Source organism: Cebus imitator, unplaced genomic scaffold, assembly GCF_001604975.1.
Source record: "Cebus imitator isolate Cc_AM_T3 unplaced genomic scaffold, Cebus_imitator-1.0 Scaffold76, whole genome shotgun sequence".
Lineage (NCBI taxonomy): Eukaryota > Metazoa > Chordata > Mammalia > Primates > Cebidae > Cebus > Cebus imitator.
The window spans coordinates 1,846,093-1,865,007 of record NW_016107391.1 but is presented as its reverse complement, the minus strand read 5'-3'; the positions used below and the strand labels follow the sequence as shown (position 1 = coordinate 1,865,007).

Here is an 18,915-nt window from a genome sequence, read left to right as displayed (position 1 = left end):
CTGGAGAGAACCAAATCCCAAAAAAGGGAGGACAGGAGGAGGGACAGCACAGGCTTGGCCTGGCACATAGTGTGTACCTAGAAAAAAGATCAGCATTTTCTAATTCCTGCTAAGTTTTGGGTACAATGGGGGAGGAGTGGGACATGATCAGAAACACACATGCAACATTTTGTATTTATTGAACAGTTACTAAGTGCCAAAAGTAGCACAGGGAACCGTGTGTGTGTGTGTGTGTGTGTGTGTGTGTGTGTGTGTGTGTATGCGTGTGTGTAGGTGGCGAGCAAGGTGGGGGGCAATAAAGAATTATTCATTCAAGTTATTTAAAGTACCTACTATGTGCTGGGTAGGCTTGGTGCTGGTCATTGGGTGGGGCAGGGGTGAGTATAATCACTCATTTGTTGAACATATATTTAGCATTAAAGATAAAGTGAACCAAATAGCCTTTTTCCCATCAGTGTCAGGACTCAGAAAATAGCATCTCTGGATAGAGAAGCTGAGGCAGCAGAGCTTCACACAAAGGTCTCATTGGTGAGGGCACCAGGCTGTGACCCAGCATCCTGACCCAGGCTGGCCCTGCTGATGGGAGCCACCTCCCTCTCCTTCTTTCACACTTCCTCTGGGGCACTGATGGTGAGTCATTAGCAGCAGAATTTTAATGGCAAAAGCACAGCAGTCCCCAGGTCTGCCAATGAAGCCCATCCCCCTGGGGCTGGATCGACTGCAGTGACTGAACAGCCAACGACTTTTGGTCCCTTGACAACACCTTTCTCATGACTCTGCCATCCTTCCCTTTCCACAGGAGAGGCCCTTCCTTTTTAAATTGGAGAGCATAAAAATATCCTGCCCCCCCCACCTTTGGCATCCCAAATTGAATCAGTATTTAGCTCAGTAGTGACTGACGGGGAGGGAGAGCCACTCAGGGAGGGCTGCATCTGGCCTTCACCACAGGATGCCCAGTGTCCAGACTGAACCACTCCTTGGCCCTGGGTACGGCTAGAAGGAAGTAGTCAGGAAATCCAAAATGACAACAGAAGGAGGAGGCTGGGGAGTGGGGCTCCACCGGGAGGACACACAGTGACATTTCACGCAGAGGGTGCTCCAGGAAGGCTCAAAGGCAATCTGTAGGGAAGCAGGCTCTGGGCTCAACTCAGTGAGGGAAAACATTGGGTTAACCAAGTTCTTTATTGGAGGACTTCTTGGAACCTCGAATATGCTGATGTGTATTGTGAATCTATAAAAAGGGGACGTCTGGTGCAGCATTAACTTATTTAACCACAGAAACCTTTGTTTGTTTGCTTTTTTGGCAGAGAGCTTAGTGCACTGCACAGCTTAAAACCCTGAGCTTGAGACCTCAGGTTTCCTACCCTGCACGGGGTTTTCACTCAGTGCTGGGGACCTTGGAATACAAAGATAAGGTCCCTGCTCCCAAGGAGTGCCATCTGTGGAAGGCAGCCATGTGCAGGGTTCAATGGCGGTGAGCCAGTATGCAGGGCAGCCCTGAAAAGGAGGCAGGGAGCAGGTGAGGAGCTGGAGCTAGAGGACGCCTGGGCTCCCCGGGTGAAAGGGAGGTGCTAGAAAGTGTGATACAACCATTTGAAGTTGAGAGAGGTGCGGTGGGAAGCAGGGAGGGAAACGTGGATGACTATCCCCCCTCAAATCTTCTTACCTTTGAACTGACCAAGCTGGTCGCTCTTCCCACTCAGTCACAGGATTGTGGGGGGTGGGCCCTCTATCCCTCCCAGCCCCCACCCTCAGCCACATCTATGCTCTTCAACTTGGGCTAACATCCAGAAGCCAGGGAACAGCTATTCACAAATTCAGTAATTGGACTCATTAGCGTTGACTCAGAAATCTTTTTTTTCCTAAGTCTCTCTCTTGGAGAAGCTTTTAAGATCCTTTAAATTGGTTAATGGAGAGTTTAGAAATGAGGACAGAGCCTCAGCTTTCAGCTCCCCCTGCCCATCTCCTTGGCACTCCCCAACATACTCAGGGCAAGAGTGATGAGATAATCCAATATCTGTTTTATTAAACACCCAGACATTTCTGGCACACATTTCCCAAACGGGGACCTCAAAATCTACACTCTCCAGCTCAAGACTCCTAGCACTCCATCTACATTTACTCTCCCATGGGTAGGACAGTAATAATGCTTTCACATAAAATTGCAGTGTGAACTGACAGACAAGAACCCTGGAGTCAGGAGACCCAGGTAACCTCATCCTGGCTTGGCGACTCATAAAGCCACGCACCCATGGGCATCACGGCCTCCAGGGCCAAAGTGAGTACCAAGGTCCTCTCTGGTGAAATGCCCTTGCATTTGTCTTATAAGGCAGGAGGGCAGACACCATTGCCTTTGGTCTACAACTGAGGAAGCAATACAGGGAATCAGGTAACTGCTTCAAGGTGACATGGCCAAGCAAGTGGCAGAGGCAGACCTGGGTCTACGCACCCTCCTCTTCTTGACTGTGCTGGCGCAGGTGCATAGGGTTTGGGGGAAGGTGAGTGGGTAACTGGCCTCTTCTTCAGGACTCAAATTGTGATATATATCTGAGAACCCACAGGTTCCATCTTTAGGGCTGAGTGAGAAGTTCTGAAAGTCAAGCAGACACATCCAGGCACTTGGGCGAGAAACTTCTTCCTTCCAAATCAAAGGTGAAATGAAAACAATTATGAGCCCACGGGGGATGCATAGAGGTGAATCGTGGAGCTAGTCTCAAGGATGGCCTGATTCAGTGTTTCCTAAGTGTCAGCCACTCACGGAACCACCCCTATGATTTTTGCCACCTCTCTGGATCTGTGCTCCCTTTTATGCTATGTTTTTCTTTAAACTGATTCACTTTTTTTTTTTTTTTTTGGAGATGGAGTTTCGCTCTTGTTGCCAACGCTGGAGTGCAATGGCACAATCTCAGCTCACTGCAACCTCCACCTCCTGGGTTCAAGCTATTCTCCTGCCTCAGCTTCCCGAGTGGCTGGGACTACAGGCATGTGCCATAACACCTAGCTAATTCTGTATTTTTAGTAGAGACAGGGTTTCTCTATGTTGGTCAGGCTGGTCTTGAACCCCCGACTTCAGGTGTCCCGCCTGTCTCGGCCTCCCAAAGTGCTGGGAACACAGGTGCAAGCCACCTCGCCTGGCCCTGATTCACTTTTTTTAGAAGTTAGCTTTATCCTAGACAGAACATCTGTCAAACTGCAGATCAATATGCTAGTCATACTTTTATATTATATGTTAAATATATAACTACTGAAATAGAAAATATTAACTTGAATGCCACCAAAAATCTTCCTGTGAACCAAGGGTACACACATCAAACATTGGCAAAGAGTGGTACTGGTTTAAGTGTGAGAAAACTGAGGCACAGGAAGGGAGAAGGTGAGTGATTTGCTCACACACAAAGGCTAAGGTGAGCACCAGGGTCTGTGGACCCTCCAGCAGGGTTCTTCATAGGTCACTGAATGCATCCTTTGGTGCACAGACCAGAAATGACTGTGAACGCATCCAAGGCTCATCTGTGAGGCTACCAAGTGGGGGGAACGATCAGTTACTTACTAGCATGTACCTGAAATTGCTTGAGAACCTGAACTCTAGCTGGAATTTCTACCTGGAAAGGGCTGCTGACGCTCTATTTTTGTTATCCAACCTCCCGCCCCCTCTGGCCCCTAAGAGGCACCAGTGACTATGTTTCATCTCACCTTAGCCAAAACCTAGTCTGATGACGCTCCTTTCCAGTGGGCGGGGGTGTGGGGGGATAGCCCTGCTGGGGGCTTCCGGGCTGCCTCTGAAATGCCGACTTCTGCAGAGGAGGCCAAGGTTCCCTGTGCTCGAGGCATGTGGTAGGCATGTGGTTCCTGCCAGCAGGGTGTTCAGGCTGCAGAGGGAGGGGCTGGAGAAAGACTTCAGTCCTGTAACTGTCAGGTCGCTGGGCCCCGGGGCTATAAGAAGAGGTGAGAGCAGCCATTACTCATGCTGTATATTCCTGGACTCCTACTTTGCCGCCAGGACTTCTTCAAAGGCTTGGTTCCCCAGGCATCGTTAACTCCCAACCCCAGTGACTCATGAGTGAGCAGGGCTCTCAGAGCCCTAAAAGGTAACTCAGACAACCTTGGGATATTGTCTCTCCTATAAAAGCATCAGAACAGCTACCATTTGCTCAGTACCTACTGTGCTGTCTGGCTGTGCTAAGCCCCTTAGAGTCGTCTCATTTAATCCTTATGGCAACCTAGTGAGTTAGGTTTTACCACTGCCTTTATTTTTAGAGATAAAGAAACTGAGGCGCAAAGCCATGGAGTCTAAGTTCAGTGACAGTGGGGGTTAAAACTCAGGTATGGCTGGTAGCGGTGGCTCATGTCTGTAATCTCAGCACTTTGGGAGGCCGAGGCGGATGGATCACCTGAGGTCAGGAGTTTGAGACCAGCCTGGCCAACATGGCAAAATACTGTCTCTATTACAAATATAAAAAATTAGCTGAGCATTGTGGTGGGAGCCTGTAATCCCAACTACTCCAGAGGCTGGGGCAGGAGAATTGCTTGAACCTGGGAGGTAGAGGTTGCAGTGAGCAGAGATCGCGCCATTGCTCTCCAGCCTGGGCAACAAGAGTGAAACTCTGTTTCAAAAAAAAACCAACTCAGATTTTTCTGACTGCAAAAGCTGTGCTCTTAGCCACCACCGGGGTTGGAAACGACAAGGAGACCAGAGACTACTGCCACATACTATTCTGTCACAGGGTACTGAGCTTAGGGAAGCGACCCGTTGGCCTGGACTTGGGTCTGTACCTGCAGCCTCCGTGGAAAACAGGGCTCGCAGCCTCTCCTGGGCGGCCTCATTTCCCAGAGCTGCCGACTGCTGGTAACATCTCAAGGCCTCTCCCAGATTCCTCTGCACACCAAGGCCTCTCTCGTAGCAAATTCCTAAGTGGTACCTGCTCTGTGAGTCCTAAGGGAGAAAATGGACAGATAAACAGATACACACACGCAGGACTGAGGAACTGAAATGCTAAGGCAGGAGGAAAGTAAAGTCAGGCATGCTGGGACTTCATCCATGCAGGGTCAAGGCCGAGCCCTGGCCCACCCCATAGCAAGGGATCTCCACTACGAACTGCCAGAGGCTCAGAGCTCGCCCAATACAAAGGAGAAGGGGATCCCTCCACCGGGGCAGATTCCAGCCAGGGCAGTGTGGAGGCTTGTCTTGCACAGGCTGGCTGAAAGCATGTACAAGGAAGGCTATAGGAAACACTCAGCCCAGTTACAGGAAACCTGGGAGTCGGGCTCCTACGTTGCCCTGAAACAGCAAGGAGGCAAGGGTGGAGACTCACCTTCCCAAAAACCCTGTGCCTTCCTGAATCTCTGCCTGGAAGGGCTGACCAAAAAAAGCAGATTTTCTCCTTTAAAGAGCTATGCTCTTTGCCCTGGCTCTGGATCCTTTCTCCTCTCACTGAGAGCTATGCTCAGGATCAGGTAGAGGCCGGGTGTCCAGCTACACAGCCAGGCAGTCTACGCTTCCGTCACGGCTCTACCACTTCCCAGCCGTGTTAACTCAGGCACATGACTCTACCTCTTGGTGCCTCAGTTTCCTCACCTATAAAATGGGATACTAAAAGCACCTACCTTATTAGGTTGTTGCAAGAATTAAATATGCTATATGAAAAGGGCTTACATGCACTATATGAATCATATTTGCTCTCCCAATTTAAAGAAACAAAACAAAACACTATTGACTTCCAATTGTGGTCCCATTTCTCTTCTACCCACCATGGTCAAATTTCTGGAAGAGTTGTCTACACATTCTGCCCCCACTTCTATAACACACAGGGCAAAGTCCCTCCAATAAATACGGCAGACTTATGCCTACAGGCCAGGTTCCAACACAGCATTGGACACATGTAAGGCCAAACCACCACCCCTGCAACGCTGCTCAGTACAAACCCAGGAAGACACAATTCCCTGTGGGGCGGAAAAGTGTTAGGTCTGAGTCCCAAGACAGTGTCACATATAAAATTGTTGACAGATATCCTTTTGTGCACTTTTCCTGCTAGCATGCTGGTCTGATTAAAGCAGGCCAGCATGCCCACAGGCTTGCCCTGCATATGGATGTGCAGATCTGCCCAACTTTGAAAGGCTCTGTGGGACTCTTTCAAGGTAAGGTAGGTACAGCTCTGGATATTGGTTGGTGACATTGGTCCCCTTTTGACAACTACTGCAGATACTTTGGGCAACAGCGTAGACAAGGAAAAGCATTCTGATGCCCAGGAGTTCAATGAAGCTATCAGTGTGTTAGCCAGAAAACAAAGGAAGCAGCAGTCCCCTATGTAGGGACATCATGGTACACACATATATTGCTTGATTTAATCCACGACTCCTAGTCCGTCAAGATGCAACTCAAAAGATACACTGGTTAAATACATTTGAGGAATACAGAAAACCACAGATGGCCTTTTCGATGATCTACAGTGACATAAAGCTTTGAGACTTCCAACATTAACAACAACTGTTTAACTCAGTATTTCCCAAACCCACCTAACCATTTTTTTCCTCTCATGACTTATAAACATCTCATGGAACTAACGCTTCATGGAACACATCTCAATTGTCTGAATGCCAGTGCCCCCAGTTCACAGACAACCAGACATGCCCACCCACCCCAGGCTGAGCAGTGTTCGCTGTTTACTGCCTCCACCTGATGTATCTTCTGATTTCCCTGGGTTACCATCACTTGAAATGATGCATTTTTCATGTGTACAGGTTACACAGCATTCTCACACCTGTAATCTCAGTTAGATTTTGATCCTCACAACAACCCTGTGAAATAGTGGACAGGTAAGGCAAACAGTATTATGCTGATTTTAAAGACGAGGAAATAGGTTTCAATCATGAAGTGACCAGGCCCAATAATGTGCTGGTAAATGTTGAGCAACTGGCTCTCTAGCAGGGAAAAAGTGCTGCTTCGTGGCATTCAGCAATTTCTGTGGTGCAAATATTCCCACCATCGCAGATTTTAAGCTGGACGCAGCTCTCACAGCCTGATGTAAGCCAGCTCCAGCGCACTCCTGCAACTGCCCAAGGGTCACACAGTAAGTCAGCGAGAGCTAAGGCTTGAAGCTAGCCCAAAGCTCCTATCAAACAATCTCCTACGCACAGAACTCAGTACCCGTTCCAAAATCCCTTCTCTTATCAGGCTTCATCCCCAACATGCTTGCATACTAGAGATCTCATACCCCATTGTTGGCTGCAAGCCAAAGATATTTCACAGCTCTCTGCTCATCCAGGTAGGGCTCCTTGGTGAAAAGCACCCCGAGGAAGGCTTGGGCCTGTGGTCAAGGAGGAAGGAAAAAAAGGCATCTTGGTCAGTTTCAGGCTCCACAGGCCCCAGAGACCTTCAACAGACCCTGCCAATGGTACTCGCCTCTCTCAAGCCTGAGTCTGCAGCCTGCTTCAGCATGGACACTGCCCTCTGCCGCTCAGGGTCCCACGAAGGGGCTGGGTCTCGTAGTAGGCACCTGGCATAGCGGTACTGAGCCAGGCTGTGGCCCTGGCTGGCAGCCAGTTGATAATAAAGGACCGCCTGAGGCAAAGGGAGAAACACCCAGTCAGCTGGTAACTCTGTAAGCATCTTTTTCTTTCAGTGAAATTTTTAAAAATTATTTTAATTAAGTAATATATAATAATTATAGAGTAGTCAGAAAATTCAGATAAGCCAGAATTTAAAAATATAAACCAAAAATAGAAACATAAAATCCCAAGAAATTCAGCCTCCTAAAGATCATTCTTGCTTAAAATGTTAGTGTTCAGCCTTACAAATATCTTCCCACATGTGTTATACATACTCACACACATACATTTTAGACATCTATGCATTTGTACACACGTGTGTGTGTGTGTGTGTGTGTGTGTGTATGGGGGGCAAAGAGAGAGAGAGAGACTTAGATCATACTACACTACTTTATAACCTATTTTTTAACTTTAATGATACACCATGAATGTCTTTCCCTGACAATATAGATCTAGCACATCATTTTAAGGCCCAAATAGATGTAATTAACCAGTTTTCTATTGAAGAAAATTTCAGGTTTTTTTTTTTTGCCTTCACATACAACTTTAAGAAATACATTCTTATATATAACCTCTTTGTGTTCTTATCCTACCTTAAAAAAATTAATTAATCCATTCATCAAGTTACTATTTCTAAGCTGAGAATACACTTGCAAAGAAGAAAGGCAAAATCCCTGCCCTCCCTGATGTTTGAGTCTAAGTTCCTGGAAGTTAGCAGCTTCTTTCTTATTTTTCTTTCGCAGCTGGGCTACAACCCAGTGGGGAAAAGAAGCCAAACTTTCCCCCTTCCCTGCCCATTGCTCATTTCTAGACATCGCTCTCAGCAGCCCAGCACAGGGAACGGGCTTGGGGGCAGGGGAATACCTTGCTAATGTCCCTGGGGGTGCCTCTGCCATGCTCATGACACAAGCCCGTGTTGTACTGCGCTTTGCTGTAGCCGCGGGCTGCAGCTTTCTGGAAGTAAGAAAAGGCTGCCTTGTAGTCACCACTCTTCATGTTCTCTGTCCCTATAAGAAGGCACAGGGCACAAACACTCATAGCTTCCTCAGAGAACTTCCCCACACCCTCAGCCAGGTACCTACAGACTCCTCATCTGATCCTCCTCCCTTTCCTTCTTTTGTGCCAGACACTTTGCATATATTTCTTTCTTTCTTTTTTTTCGAGACAGAGTCTTGCTCTGTTGCTGAGGCTGGAGTGCAATGGCGCCATCTTGGCTCACTGAAACCTCTGCCTCCTGGGATCAAGCAATTCCCTGCCTCCGCCTCCCAACTAGCTGGGGTTACAGGCGCCTGCCACCACGCCTGGCTAATTTTTGTATTTTTAGGAGAGACGGGGTTTCATCATCTTGGCCAGGCTGTTCTTGAACTCCTGACCTTGTGTTCCACCCACCTCCACCTCCCAAAGTGCTGGGATTACATGTGTGAGCCACCACACCTGGCCTTTTTTTTGGTTTTGAGATGGAGTCCAGCTCTGTTGCCCAGGCTGGAGTACAGTGGTGCAATCTTGGCTCACTGCAACCTCCACCTCCTGGGTTCAAGTGATTCTCCTGCTTCAGCCTTCCAAGTAGCTGGGATTACAGGCATGAGCTACTACACTCGGCCCTTTGCATATATTTCCATCCTCCGAATATTTCACTGGTTTGCCATAGCCAGCAACAGGTTCTGCCCTACTATAAATCATTCCTCCTTCTCTTGGTAATAGCATCCAGATTTCCTGTTGGGAACAACCCCTCCCCTAGTGCTGCCAATGTGCTTGCGTTCTTGCCAACCACAGAGATTTTTTCTTAGGAATCTGAACCTTGATCTGGTTGGGACAAGGAAAGAAAACGGTCCTTGTAGGTTTATTCTGACAGCAGCACTCTGAAGATACTGTCTATCAGCGGCTGCCTCTTGGGTCTCTGGAGCTTCCCTGATTCCTGTCCTTTCTGAGGCTTGGCAGGTCAATAGATCCCAATAGATTCCTTTTGTGCTTAAATTAGCCAGAGTGGGTTTAGGTTGTTCATAACCAACAAACCCTAACTGATACAAGTGATACCATTAATCTTGTTTCATGAAGAAATTGGGAGCAGTAATCCAGCAGCATCAAGACCTGAATGCAGGCACTTCCAACTCCAAAGCCCATGTTCTTTCATTGCCCAAACAAAAAGGAAACAGTAAAGGATCAGGTCACAGCCAGTTCTCAACTCAAAGCCTTTGCTCCATCTGCCCCTCCTGCCTGAGATCTCTTTCCACCTCCACCATCAAAGGTCCCATCCTGTGTCTGCTCTAGAACCTTCAGCCCACACTCAGCCTTTAAACACTTTTTTGGCACTTACTTAATATACCAAACCTTTTTCTAAACCGTTTCAAAAGTGCAAATCCTGTCTCCTCAATTAGACTGTAAAATCCTGGAGGCAGAGCAGAAAAAGAAATGTAGAAGAAATAACTTTGCCTAGGGTGGAAGGTACCATACAAATGCAAAACATGATTATGGCTTATGCTCCTTTTGTGTTCTGCCACTGTGCCAAGCACTTGCTGAATAAATGAATATATGAATGAAGGGATGGGCAAGAAAATTCCAAGAAGAGACTCTTTGCCCATCAAAATCACATAAAGCTAATGAGGGAGAAACCAGGTTCCATTCAGCCAGCAGTGAATTAAATAAAGTTGCCTCCCTGCTGCCTGAAAACTCACTGTCCCGGGTTGACAGAGCCCTCTGCCCTTGGGGAGAAGATTCAAGAGTGCAAAGGATCCCACTATCATCCTGTTTCCCACCTGGCTCCTTAATATACCCAGATCCATCTACTCTTGTTGCTCTTTCCTTTCTCTAACCTAGAGCATGCCACTGACGTGTTTTGTTGAGCTGTCACTAACAGCACCTACCTGGTCTCCTGTTACCCCTCTAGCAACCCTACAATCCATGTCTGTCTACATGGCAGCCAAAGAGATCTTTGGAAAAGTACATCAGATCATGTGACTGTCCCCTTTCCTGCTCCCGCTTAAAGTCCTCCAAAGACTTCCTGTCTCACTTAGAAAATCCATACTCTACTGTGGCTCAGAAGACCTCACCTGACCTGACTCCTGCCTGCTGTTCTGGCTTCATCTCCTTCCACCCTTCCCAAGATCTCGAAGCTCCAGCCACACTCACCTTTCTTTTGTTCCTTTAGCAAGCAAAATCCAATCCTGCCTCAGGACTTATGCACTTACTGTTCCTGTCACGTGGAAAGCTCTTTCTCCAGATTGAAACACAAGTGGCTGTTTTTGTGACGGCTCTTAGATCAAAGGTCTTCTGCTCAGAGAGGACTTCTAAATCAAAAACTGCTCCTTGCTCAAGTCACTAACACATTCCCTTGTTCTATTTTCTTCATAACATTTATCAGCGTCTGAGATTCTTTTTATTTGTTTCTTAATTATTGTTTTTCTGCTCCCTGAGAATAGGGACTTCTTCTTGCAAATCACTGTATCCCCAGTACCTAAAATAGGACCTAGCAAAAGGTAAATGCTCAATAAATTTGTTGCAAATGAATCCCAGCCTCTTGCCTATCTGCCCACTAGACCTCAATAGGTGCTGTGGGGAGTCTGAGTCTCCACATTAGAAGGCCTGAAACAAGCCAAGTCACTGCAGAGACCAGGACAAATGGTGAAAGGGCATGTGGAGTCCTCAGATGAGGGGAAAATGTTCCTGTTCACACATTGAGAATCTGCTACAAACCTCAGGAGCCTGTTCATTCCTAAGTGTGGCAGAGGATGCTAAGTGCCCTCCAAGATTTATTTTCTCCTTCATACATAGTAACTTGGCAGGATCCTCTATGGCGAGGTGTGGCCATGTGCCTACATTCTGGACAAGGATTTGTGCAACATCTAGATTAAAGGGAAGAAGTGATCCTTTAGCTTCCCTACCTTGCCCCTCCTAGCTGGCTAGAATATGGACAGGCGGGTAGTAGCTGGAATTGCCAAACTCTGCCTCAAGATGGGAGCCAGTTTTAAGAACGCCAGGACACATTTGCATAAGAATGGGTCCCTGCCATCACTGAGCCACCATGCCAGATTTGGTCTACCTACCTGGGAGAACATAAAATCTCCCTTGTTTAAGCCACTCTCTATCCTGACTCTATCTGACCCACCCCATACCCTTTTCATTTTCCCACCCTCCTGCCTTGATGCAGGGTCCATTTGGTTACCCAGGAAGTTGAAAGCGATGGAAACACTGAGCTGGAAGAGCTGCTGAATGGAAGTCACAGCCTCCTCGAGGGAAAGAGTTTTTGATTTATCTTGTTCCTGGGGAAGAAACATAAAGACTCATCAAGGGATGGTTCACTGGGATTGCCACCTGCCCAACAGAATGTTACGGGGATCCAGGTGGCCAAATCTAGATAATACCTGTTCACCAGCGTGCTGAGGCTGGGCTGGTTTTGCCTTGGACTTGATGCTGCTACTGGCCTGCAGGAAGCCAAAATCACTGGGACCTGCAAGGGAAAGGCCGACACCCGGCCAGGGCAAAGGAGAAAGTTGTACTTCTTTTCTCCATCTCTCCCGGACTACCCAGGCTTTCCATCCAGCACCCTTGCCAGGAACTGAAATAACCCTCAATCACCTCACAAGGCATGGGACCTCACAGGAGTGCCAATTCCCTTCTCTGGGAATATGCATCAACCAACGTCCATCTGTCCAGCTCCCCACCACCACCAATCTCTGCCTTCTGCCGATTCCATGAGGAAGGGACATACCTTCCTCAGAGGAGGGGTCCTGAGGACGAGCTGCTCTCAAGGAGTTGTGTGAGGAGAGGTTCTGGGGCTGAGCTGAGGCTTCTTCCTGGCCAAGCCTGGGTTCTCTGAGGCCAGCGTGCCTGGGAGCTGGGCCATCAGGGCTGGGGAGGATGTGCTGCCGCAGTGCTGCAAAGAGCCAGCAAGAGTGGTCAGGTCAGAGCTGTGTGCACTGGCTCACACCTATAATCCCAGCACTTTGGGAGGCTGAGGCGTGTGGATCACCTGAGGTCAGGAGCTCAAGACCAGCCTGGCCAACATGGTGAAACCCCATCTGTACTAAAAATACAAAAATTAGTGGGGTGCAGTGGCATACGCCTGTAATCCCAGCTACTTGGGAGGCTGAGGCAGGAGAACTGCTTGAACCCAGGAGGTGGAGGTTGCAGTGAGCCAAGATCGCGCCATTGTAGTCCAGCCCAGGTGACAGAGCAAGACTCTGTCTCAAAGAAAAAAACAAAACAAAACAAAAACACATGGTCAGGTCAGAAAAGGATCAGTGCAGGCTGCTTGGGCTTGACTGAGTCCTCCCTAAGGTTTTAGAGGCCATAGGAAGAATTTGGAAACTCCTGTGACACTTCCTTCATACTCCTCCTTCTCTGCTTCCTTGGCTTCCTTCCACAGGAGTCTAGAGGGGCCTGTATTTGTGCTGATCTCCCACCCTAAGCATCAATCACTCCTCTGCTTGAATTCTTCAGTGGCAGGGAGGCATCTACCTTACTCACTGTTGTAGCCCCAGTACCTAGCACCTTCTTTGATAGTAATATTGCTAATGATTATCATCACAATAAAGACAAGAACTAATGCTTAAACTAATAATTACTACGCATTTACTATGTGTCAGGCACTGCCCTAAGTCCTTGATAGGTATTAACTCATTTAGTCCTCTCAGTAAACCTATAGGGTGGGCTTTATTATTACCCCATTTTATAGATGAAGAAACTAAGGCAGAAGGAAGTTAAAAGTGACTTGTTCAGGGACATAAGACTAGTGTGCAGCCCGGCACGGTGGCTCGCACCTATAATCCCAGCACTTTGGGAGGCCAAGGTGGGTGGATCTCAAACTGAGGTCAGGAGTTCGAGACCAGCTTGGCCAACATGGTGAAATCCTGTCTCTACTAAAAACATAAAATTAGCTGGGGATGGTGGCAGATGCCTGTAGTTCCAGCTACTCGAGAGGGTAACGCAGGACAGTCACTTGAACCTGGGAGCGGAGGTTGCAGTGAGCCGGGACTGTGCCACTGCACTCCAGCCTGGGTGACAGAGTGAGACTCTGTCTCAAAAAAAAAAAAAAAAAAAAAAAAAAAAAAAAAAATTTTTTTTTTTTTTAAAAAAAATGGGTGACAGAGTGAGACTCAAAAAAAAAAAAAAAAAAAGACTAGTATGCAGCAGTTTTGGGACTTGAACCTTTATAATCTGACTCTAGAGCTTCAACCACTAGGCTATGTTGCCTCTGTACCATGGCACATAATAGGTGCTCAATAAAGATTCATTTATTCATGAATGACTGAGTGACTGACCAGAGAATAACCTAACTGGTTGAATGTGGGACAGGAAGCCACACCCAGAATCGAAAGTGGTCTGGACCTGTGGGGCTCCCTCGGTTGGAAGTGATGGGAGGAAATGGAAAGACACTGAGGGGCAGGCGTGGCCCACACCCTGGGTGGATAGAACTTCCCCAATTTCTCTTCCTCTGACTTCAGATAGGAAAGGCAAGGAGCTGCTGACAGCTCTTTTCCTGAGGTGTGTCCAGAGATACTTCCTGGCCCAGAGAAACTCCCAGCCCAGCCCTCCTGTCCCCAGGACTGACAACTCACAGGAGCATGGGTGACACAGGGGAGATGAAAGGAAACGGCCCAGGGGACTGTGCCAGGAGCAGTGTTCCACTCGGCGAGGTCCTGCTGGCAGGGATGCATGGAAGTGGATCTGCCTTGCCAGCTGCAGGGCCAGCACAGCCAGAGTGCCCTGGGAGAGACAGCACATTAAGGACACGGTCGTTCGCCAGTCAACTCCGTCAGACTCAGCCTTACACTCAAACACCACTTCCTCAGGAAATCCAGGGGGGCATCTCCTCTGCTACAGACTTTCACAGCACCAGAACTTCTCTGGAGTCCTGACCACAATGGCATCTAAACAATCATCTCTAGAATTATTTATCTAAGGTCTGTCTCTCCTGTTAGTCTATAAGCACAACCTGGGCAGGGACCGTGTATGTTTTACTCATCAATGTATCTCTGGTGCCCAAGTACAGCACAGTGTGCTAAGATACAGTAGGGATGAGATACAAGTACAAATTGAATAAGTGGAAATAAGTGCTTGACCGAGTGACTAAATAAGCAAAGACTACGCCAGCAAAAAGATAATGGGGTAGGCTGGGCATGGTGGCTCACACCTGTAATCCCAACACTCTGGGAAACCAAGGTGGGTGGATCACCTGAGGTCAGGAGTTTGAGACCAGCCTGGCCAATATCGTAAAACCCTGTCTCTGTTAAAAAATACAAAAAATTAGCCAGGTGTGGTGGCGGGCGCCTGTAATCCCAGCTACTCAGGAGGCTGAGGCAGAAGAATCGCTTGAATCCATTAGGTGGATGTTGCAGTGAGCAGAGATTGCACTATCGTACTTCCAGCCTGGGTGACAATGAGACTCCATATCAAAAAAAAAAAAAAAAAAAAGATAATGGGGTAGGTTGGCACCTAGTTGCAAATATAGCAACAGGTCAGAGTTCCCGTTAGGCTCTCTTTCCAGTCTTGTACAACCCCTCCTTCTACCAGCTCCCATTACCCCAATCAATCACCCCAGCACACACACATCTCCAGGTATAAGCTTTGTAAAGATGTTTCTTCTCTCACAGGTCTGCAGGAGACCTGAGCTAGCTCTTATCCCAGAGACTGCTTAGTTTACCCTGTCTCTCTTTGTGTTATGCTTAAGAAGGTTGACCCAGGGTCAGGCACAGTGACCCTGTCACTCTTTGTGTTATGCTTAAGAAGGTTGACCCAGGGTCGGGCACAGTGGCTCATGCCTTTAATCCCAGCACTTTGGGAGGCTGAGGCAGGCAGATCACTTGAGGCCAAGAGTTCAAGATTGGCCAACATGGAGAATCTCTATGTTGAAAGTAGAAGGTTAAAAACTCTACTAAAAATACAAGAATTAGCCAGGCATGGTGGCACACATCTGTAATCCCAGCTACTCAGGAGTCTGAAGCATAAAAATTGCCTGAACCTGGGAGGTAGAAGTTGCAGTGAGCCAAGACTGTGCACTGTACTCCTAAAAAAACACAAAGGTCCACCAAGGTACTTGTTGCAACAGGCACTGCATACAATAGCAAGTAAGACAGACATAGTTTCTGCCCTCATGAAGTTTATATCTTGTGTTTAAAAAGAAAAAACACAAGTACAGAGAGAAATAAATACAACAACTACTACTGATGCTAAATGCCAAGAAGGAAACAAATCGGAGTTACGCAGAGCATAAGAGGGGTTGTGACAAGACAAGGAGTCAGGGAGAGCCTCTCTGTGGAGGTGATTTGTGAGCTAAAGCCAGAAGAAAAGGCACCAGTATTGTGAAGAACAGAGACACATATCTGTGGCACTGGGGACAGCTTGTGTGCAGACGCTTTCATATGAACAGTAGTGTCAGAGCACAGGGATGGCATTAGGACTTCTGGAATCCAGGCCCTCTTCCTACTTCTTACTGTGGGACAGCCTTAGAGCTCAGATCATCTTTGGCAATATGGGAAAATGTTCCTCCCTTCAGGGTATGATATGACCTTAGTCCACAGGTCCCCAGAGAGAGGTAACCCTGTCGTGGAGACATCTGAGGCTCAGCTGTGCTGATGACACCAATTTACAGATGAGAAAGTCAAGGCTCACAGAGGTCAAGTCATTTGTCCAAAGTACACAGCATGAAAGCAGCAGGGATAGGCTGTGACAGACATGAGAGCGATATGTGTGTCAACTTCATTCAGAAGATCTTATAAGCAGAACTTTTACCTAGAATTTTGCCTGAAAAGCAAAAGATTCTGCCCTATGAGACTTAGTGTTCATTACTAAGAATCTGACCTTATAGATCAGATTCAACAAATATTTACTGAACAACTATTATGGGCTAGGCTCTGTATTAGATACAGAAACCAAGCAGTAGAACGTGAACTTCAGAGTTAAATCTGGCTCCTCTGCTTAATAGGTGTGAGTCTCTAAGCATGTTACCTAATATTTCAAAGCCTGAGTTTCCTCATCTGTAAAATAAAGGTGATATTTCCTTTGTAAGATTTTCGTAAGGATTATACAAGATAATGCAATGTATAATACTTTACATTAATAAATAATGCTATGTATTATTATTTATTGTAAGATCCATGAAAGCAAGAATATATCTATCTTGTTCTCTGCTATGTCCCTAGTACCTAGCAAAAATGCCTGGCCCAAAGAAGGTGTTAAATAAATGTTTACTGAATGAAATGAGGAAAATATACATGGTGGGCTGGAGGAAATGGCAATATCTCCTTGAATATGCTCCAATGCCATGGGTTACTTGTTAAATGGACACAGTTATTCCCTAGCCCTCGTTTTCAGGTTAAGACTATACACCTATGCAGGATCATTCTCATCTACATTGAAGGCCAAGGACAGGACTGGGGATACCTTACCCATGATATGGCATCCCGTAGGGTGTTCGGGGAGACACGGGCAGACATCCACTGGAAGGCATCCTTCCATCCATGGGACCTTGGGCCCCTGCTCCTACCTGGGCCTTGGGGACCCGACCTAGATGATGCAATAGAAGGCTGTCAAATTCTCTACAAAGTAGGACCAAAGGGAGACCAGGGGAGGAAATGAGTGGCAATATGGCAGTATCTTACCTGTCAAGGTTAGGCACAGGAACCAGCAAGGTGGAGGAGGTAGTCTGAGGCCCATCTGGGCTGGTGAACTTGGGAGTCACCCTCCAGAGGCTAGGTCCCAGCGTACGGGGAAGAGCTGCAAAGAACAACCAAAACTCAGATATCTCAACAAAAACCCAGGAATCACTGTCATCTGCCTCAGCAGAGGTTTTTAAACACGGATACACATGAGAATCTTTTGTCTACTACAAATTCTAGCACCAGAACCAATTGGTTCTAGAACCCCAGAACCAATAAACTAAGATTTCTCAGAGTAAAGCATCCACTTTTTAAAAAACGTCCATGTGATTCAGCTGCTCTCCTGTGGCTGCCAACCACTGTTGTAAGATGACTAGACGTTTATACACATACTCTCAATAATGTTTGGGGCGCTTTGTCTCTAAACCTCTCCTCTCTCCACTGGCTATGCCTACTCCATTGGCCCCTAATCGTCTGTAATTCCTCCATCCCCTGCCATTGGACTCCTCACCCTCCCAATAGTCCCACCCATCTCCTTGGACTCCACCCTCTTCTGGCTAGGCCCACCCACATCTCAAATTCCAACAGCCCTTGACTTCCCCGCCCCCTTTCAGGCCCCGCCTTCCATAGCTCTAACCCCGCCCCCAATCGCTTTGGCTGTTTACTCTGGCCAGCAACCAATTCAGTTCGATCTCCTCGGCCCCGAGTGGTGCTCGCTGCTCGGACGCCCCTTACCTCGGCCCAGAAGTCCCGGGAGGCGCCACATGTCGCTGCCGGCACCATAAAGAGCTCGCAGCCGAAAGGGCGAGACCGAACTTCGGGACAGCGGCTAGAGAGGCCGCCGCGTTGCCCCCGAGTGGCCAAGTCCCCGAGGAAGTTCTGAGCCGGCCAATTAGAGGGGAGCCTGGCCGGAAAGACTGCGCTGCCGAGAGGAAGTGCAGGGAGGAGGCGTATTCCGGGCCAGAGTGGAGGTGACGTGCGGCAAGGGCATGGGGATGTGGGCCCAGCCTTCCGTGGGGGAGGTCCTTGGCGTTGCCACGCAGAGGCTGGAGACTGCAGGTGGCAAAGCGAGCCGCTCGGAAGCGTGACCGTTGAGAAGCAGGGCTGGAGCGGCTTCGGGGGGCCAAGAGGACCTTGCAGAGGCTGAGGCCGCGAACGAGGAAAGGCTTCCCCAGGCCCTAGGCTTGAGGAGATGGGAGTAACCAAGCTCCGTGGCAGAGGAGAGGAGCCCCGGGGTCCAACAAAAGAAGCCAGTAGGCCGAGCTTCCATCCAAGGCCACCTGCCTGGAGATGCCAGGGCAGGGCCCGACTGCATAGGCGACGAGAAACCGCGCAGGGCAAGGCTTTGATTCTAGCTTCTAGCTCCGGCCCAGCTTTGTCTCACTGTGCAGCTTCATGCCAACCCCTTACCTTGTCCGGGCCCCAATCCGCGCCAAATAGGGTCAGATGGAATGATTGGCCTGACAGGCTGGGGTTCTTGGGTAGCTCCTTTCAAAATACCTGAGACACCTCCGCGCCCTGTTAGAACCCCGGTCTTCAGACGTGGCAGATGTTATCTGTGTGTTTGTTCTTTTGTGGAAAAGAATAGTCCCTCTTTCACCAGACTTGAATCCGTGAAATAACGGAGCTCACATTCAAGTGTAAGGTGTTTAGATTTCCTCCCTATCCTCTTCCTCCGGGTATGTGACTTTAAGATGGGTGGAAGTCTCTAGCTGGGGTAAAAGTGTACCGGGGACACCTGCTTTTAGACCCAGGCATATGGCCTGAAAGTTGTATC

At 48.2% G+C, this 18,915-nt stretch overlaps 1 protein-coding gene across 5 annotated transcripts; it reads right to left on the bottom strand.

The window, feature by feature from the left end:
- Window positions 1–2,001: 2,001 nt before the first annotated feature.
- On the bottom strand, window positions 2,002–18,083 carry DELE1 (DAP3 binding cell death enhancer 1). 5 transcript variants are annotated; one of them, XM_037739892.1, is made up of 13 exons: window positions 17,874–18,078; window positions 17,142–17,256; window positions 16,929–17,046; window positions 14,100–14,247; window positions 12,251–12,415; window positions 11,904–12,010; window positions 11,705–11,801; window positions 8,410–8,552; window positions 7,400–7,558; window positions 7,212–7,304; window positions 4,774–4,933; window positions 3,694–3,933; window positions 2,002–2,638 (listed from the first exon to the last, which is right to left on the bottom strand). In XM_037739892.1, the coding sequence occupies exons 1-12, from the start codon at window positions 17,902–17,904 to the stop codon at window positions 3,695–3,697; spliced, it is 1,575 nt and encodes a 524-aa protein (XP_037595820.1). In that variant the 5' UTR covers window positions 17,905–18,078; the 3' UTR covers window positions 2,002–2,638; window position 3,694. The 5 variants fall into 5 exon arrangements, with proteins under 5 accessions (XP_037595820.1, XP_017387752.1, XP_017387750.1 ...); XM_017532263.2 differs by having other exon boundaries at window positions 2,002–2,590; window positions 11,904–11,989; XM_017532261.2 differs by having other exon boundaries at window positions 2,002–2,590; window positions 17,874–18,077.
- Between the last annotated feature and the right edge of the window lie 832 nt (window positions 18,084–18,915).

What these genes read in the sequence shown, in the direction of transcription:
- DELE1 (XM_037739892.1), bottom strand. Translation starts at nt 17,904, where the DNA reads ATGTGGCGCCTCCCGGGACTTCTGGGCCGAG. An exon ending in CAGACTCAGGCTTGAGAGAG is followed by an intron (nt 7,305 to 7,399) that starts GCGAGTACCATT and finishes CCTTGACCACAG; the next exon opens with GCCCAAGCCTTCCTCGGGGT. An exon ending in GTTTTCCACGGAGGCTGCAG is followed by an intron (nt 3,934 to 4,773) that starts GTACAGACCCAA and finishes CTCTTCTTATAG; the next exon opens with CCCCGGGGCCCAGCGACCTG.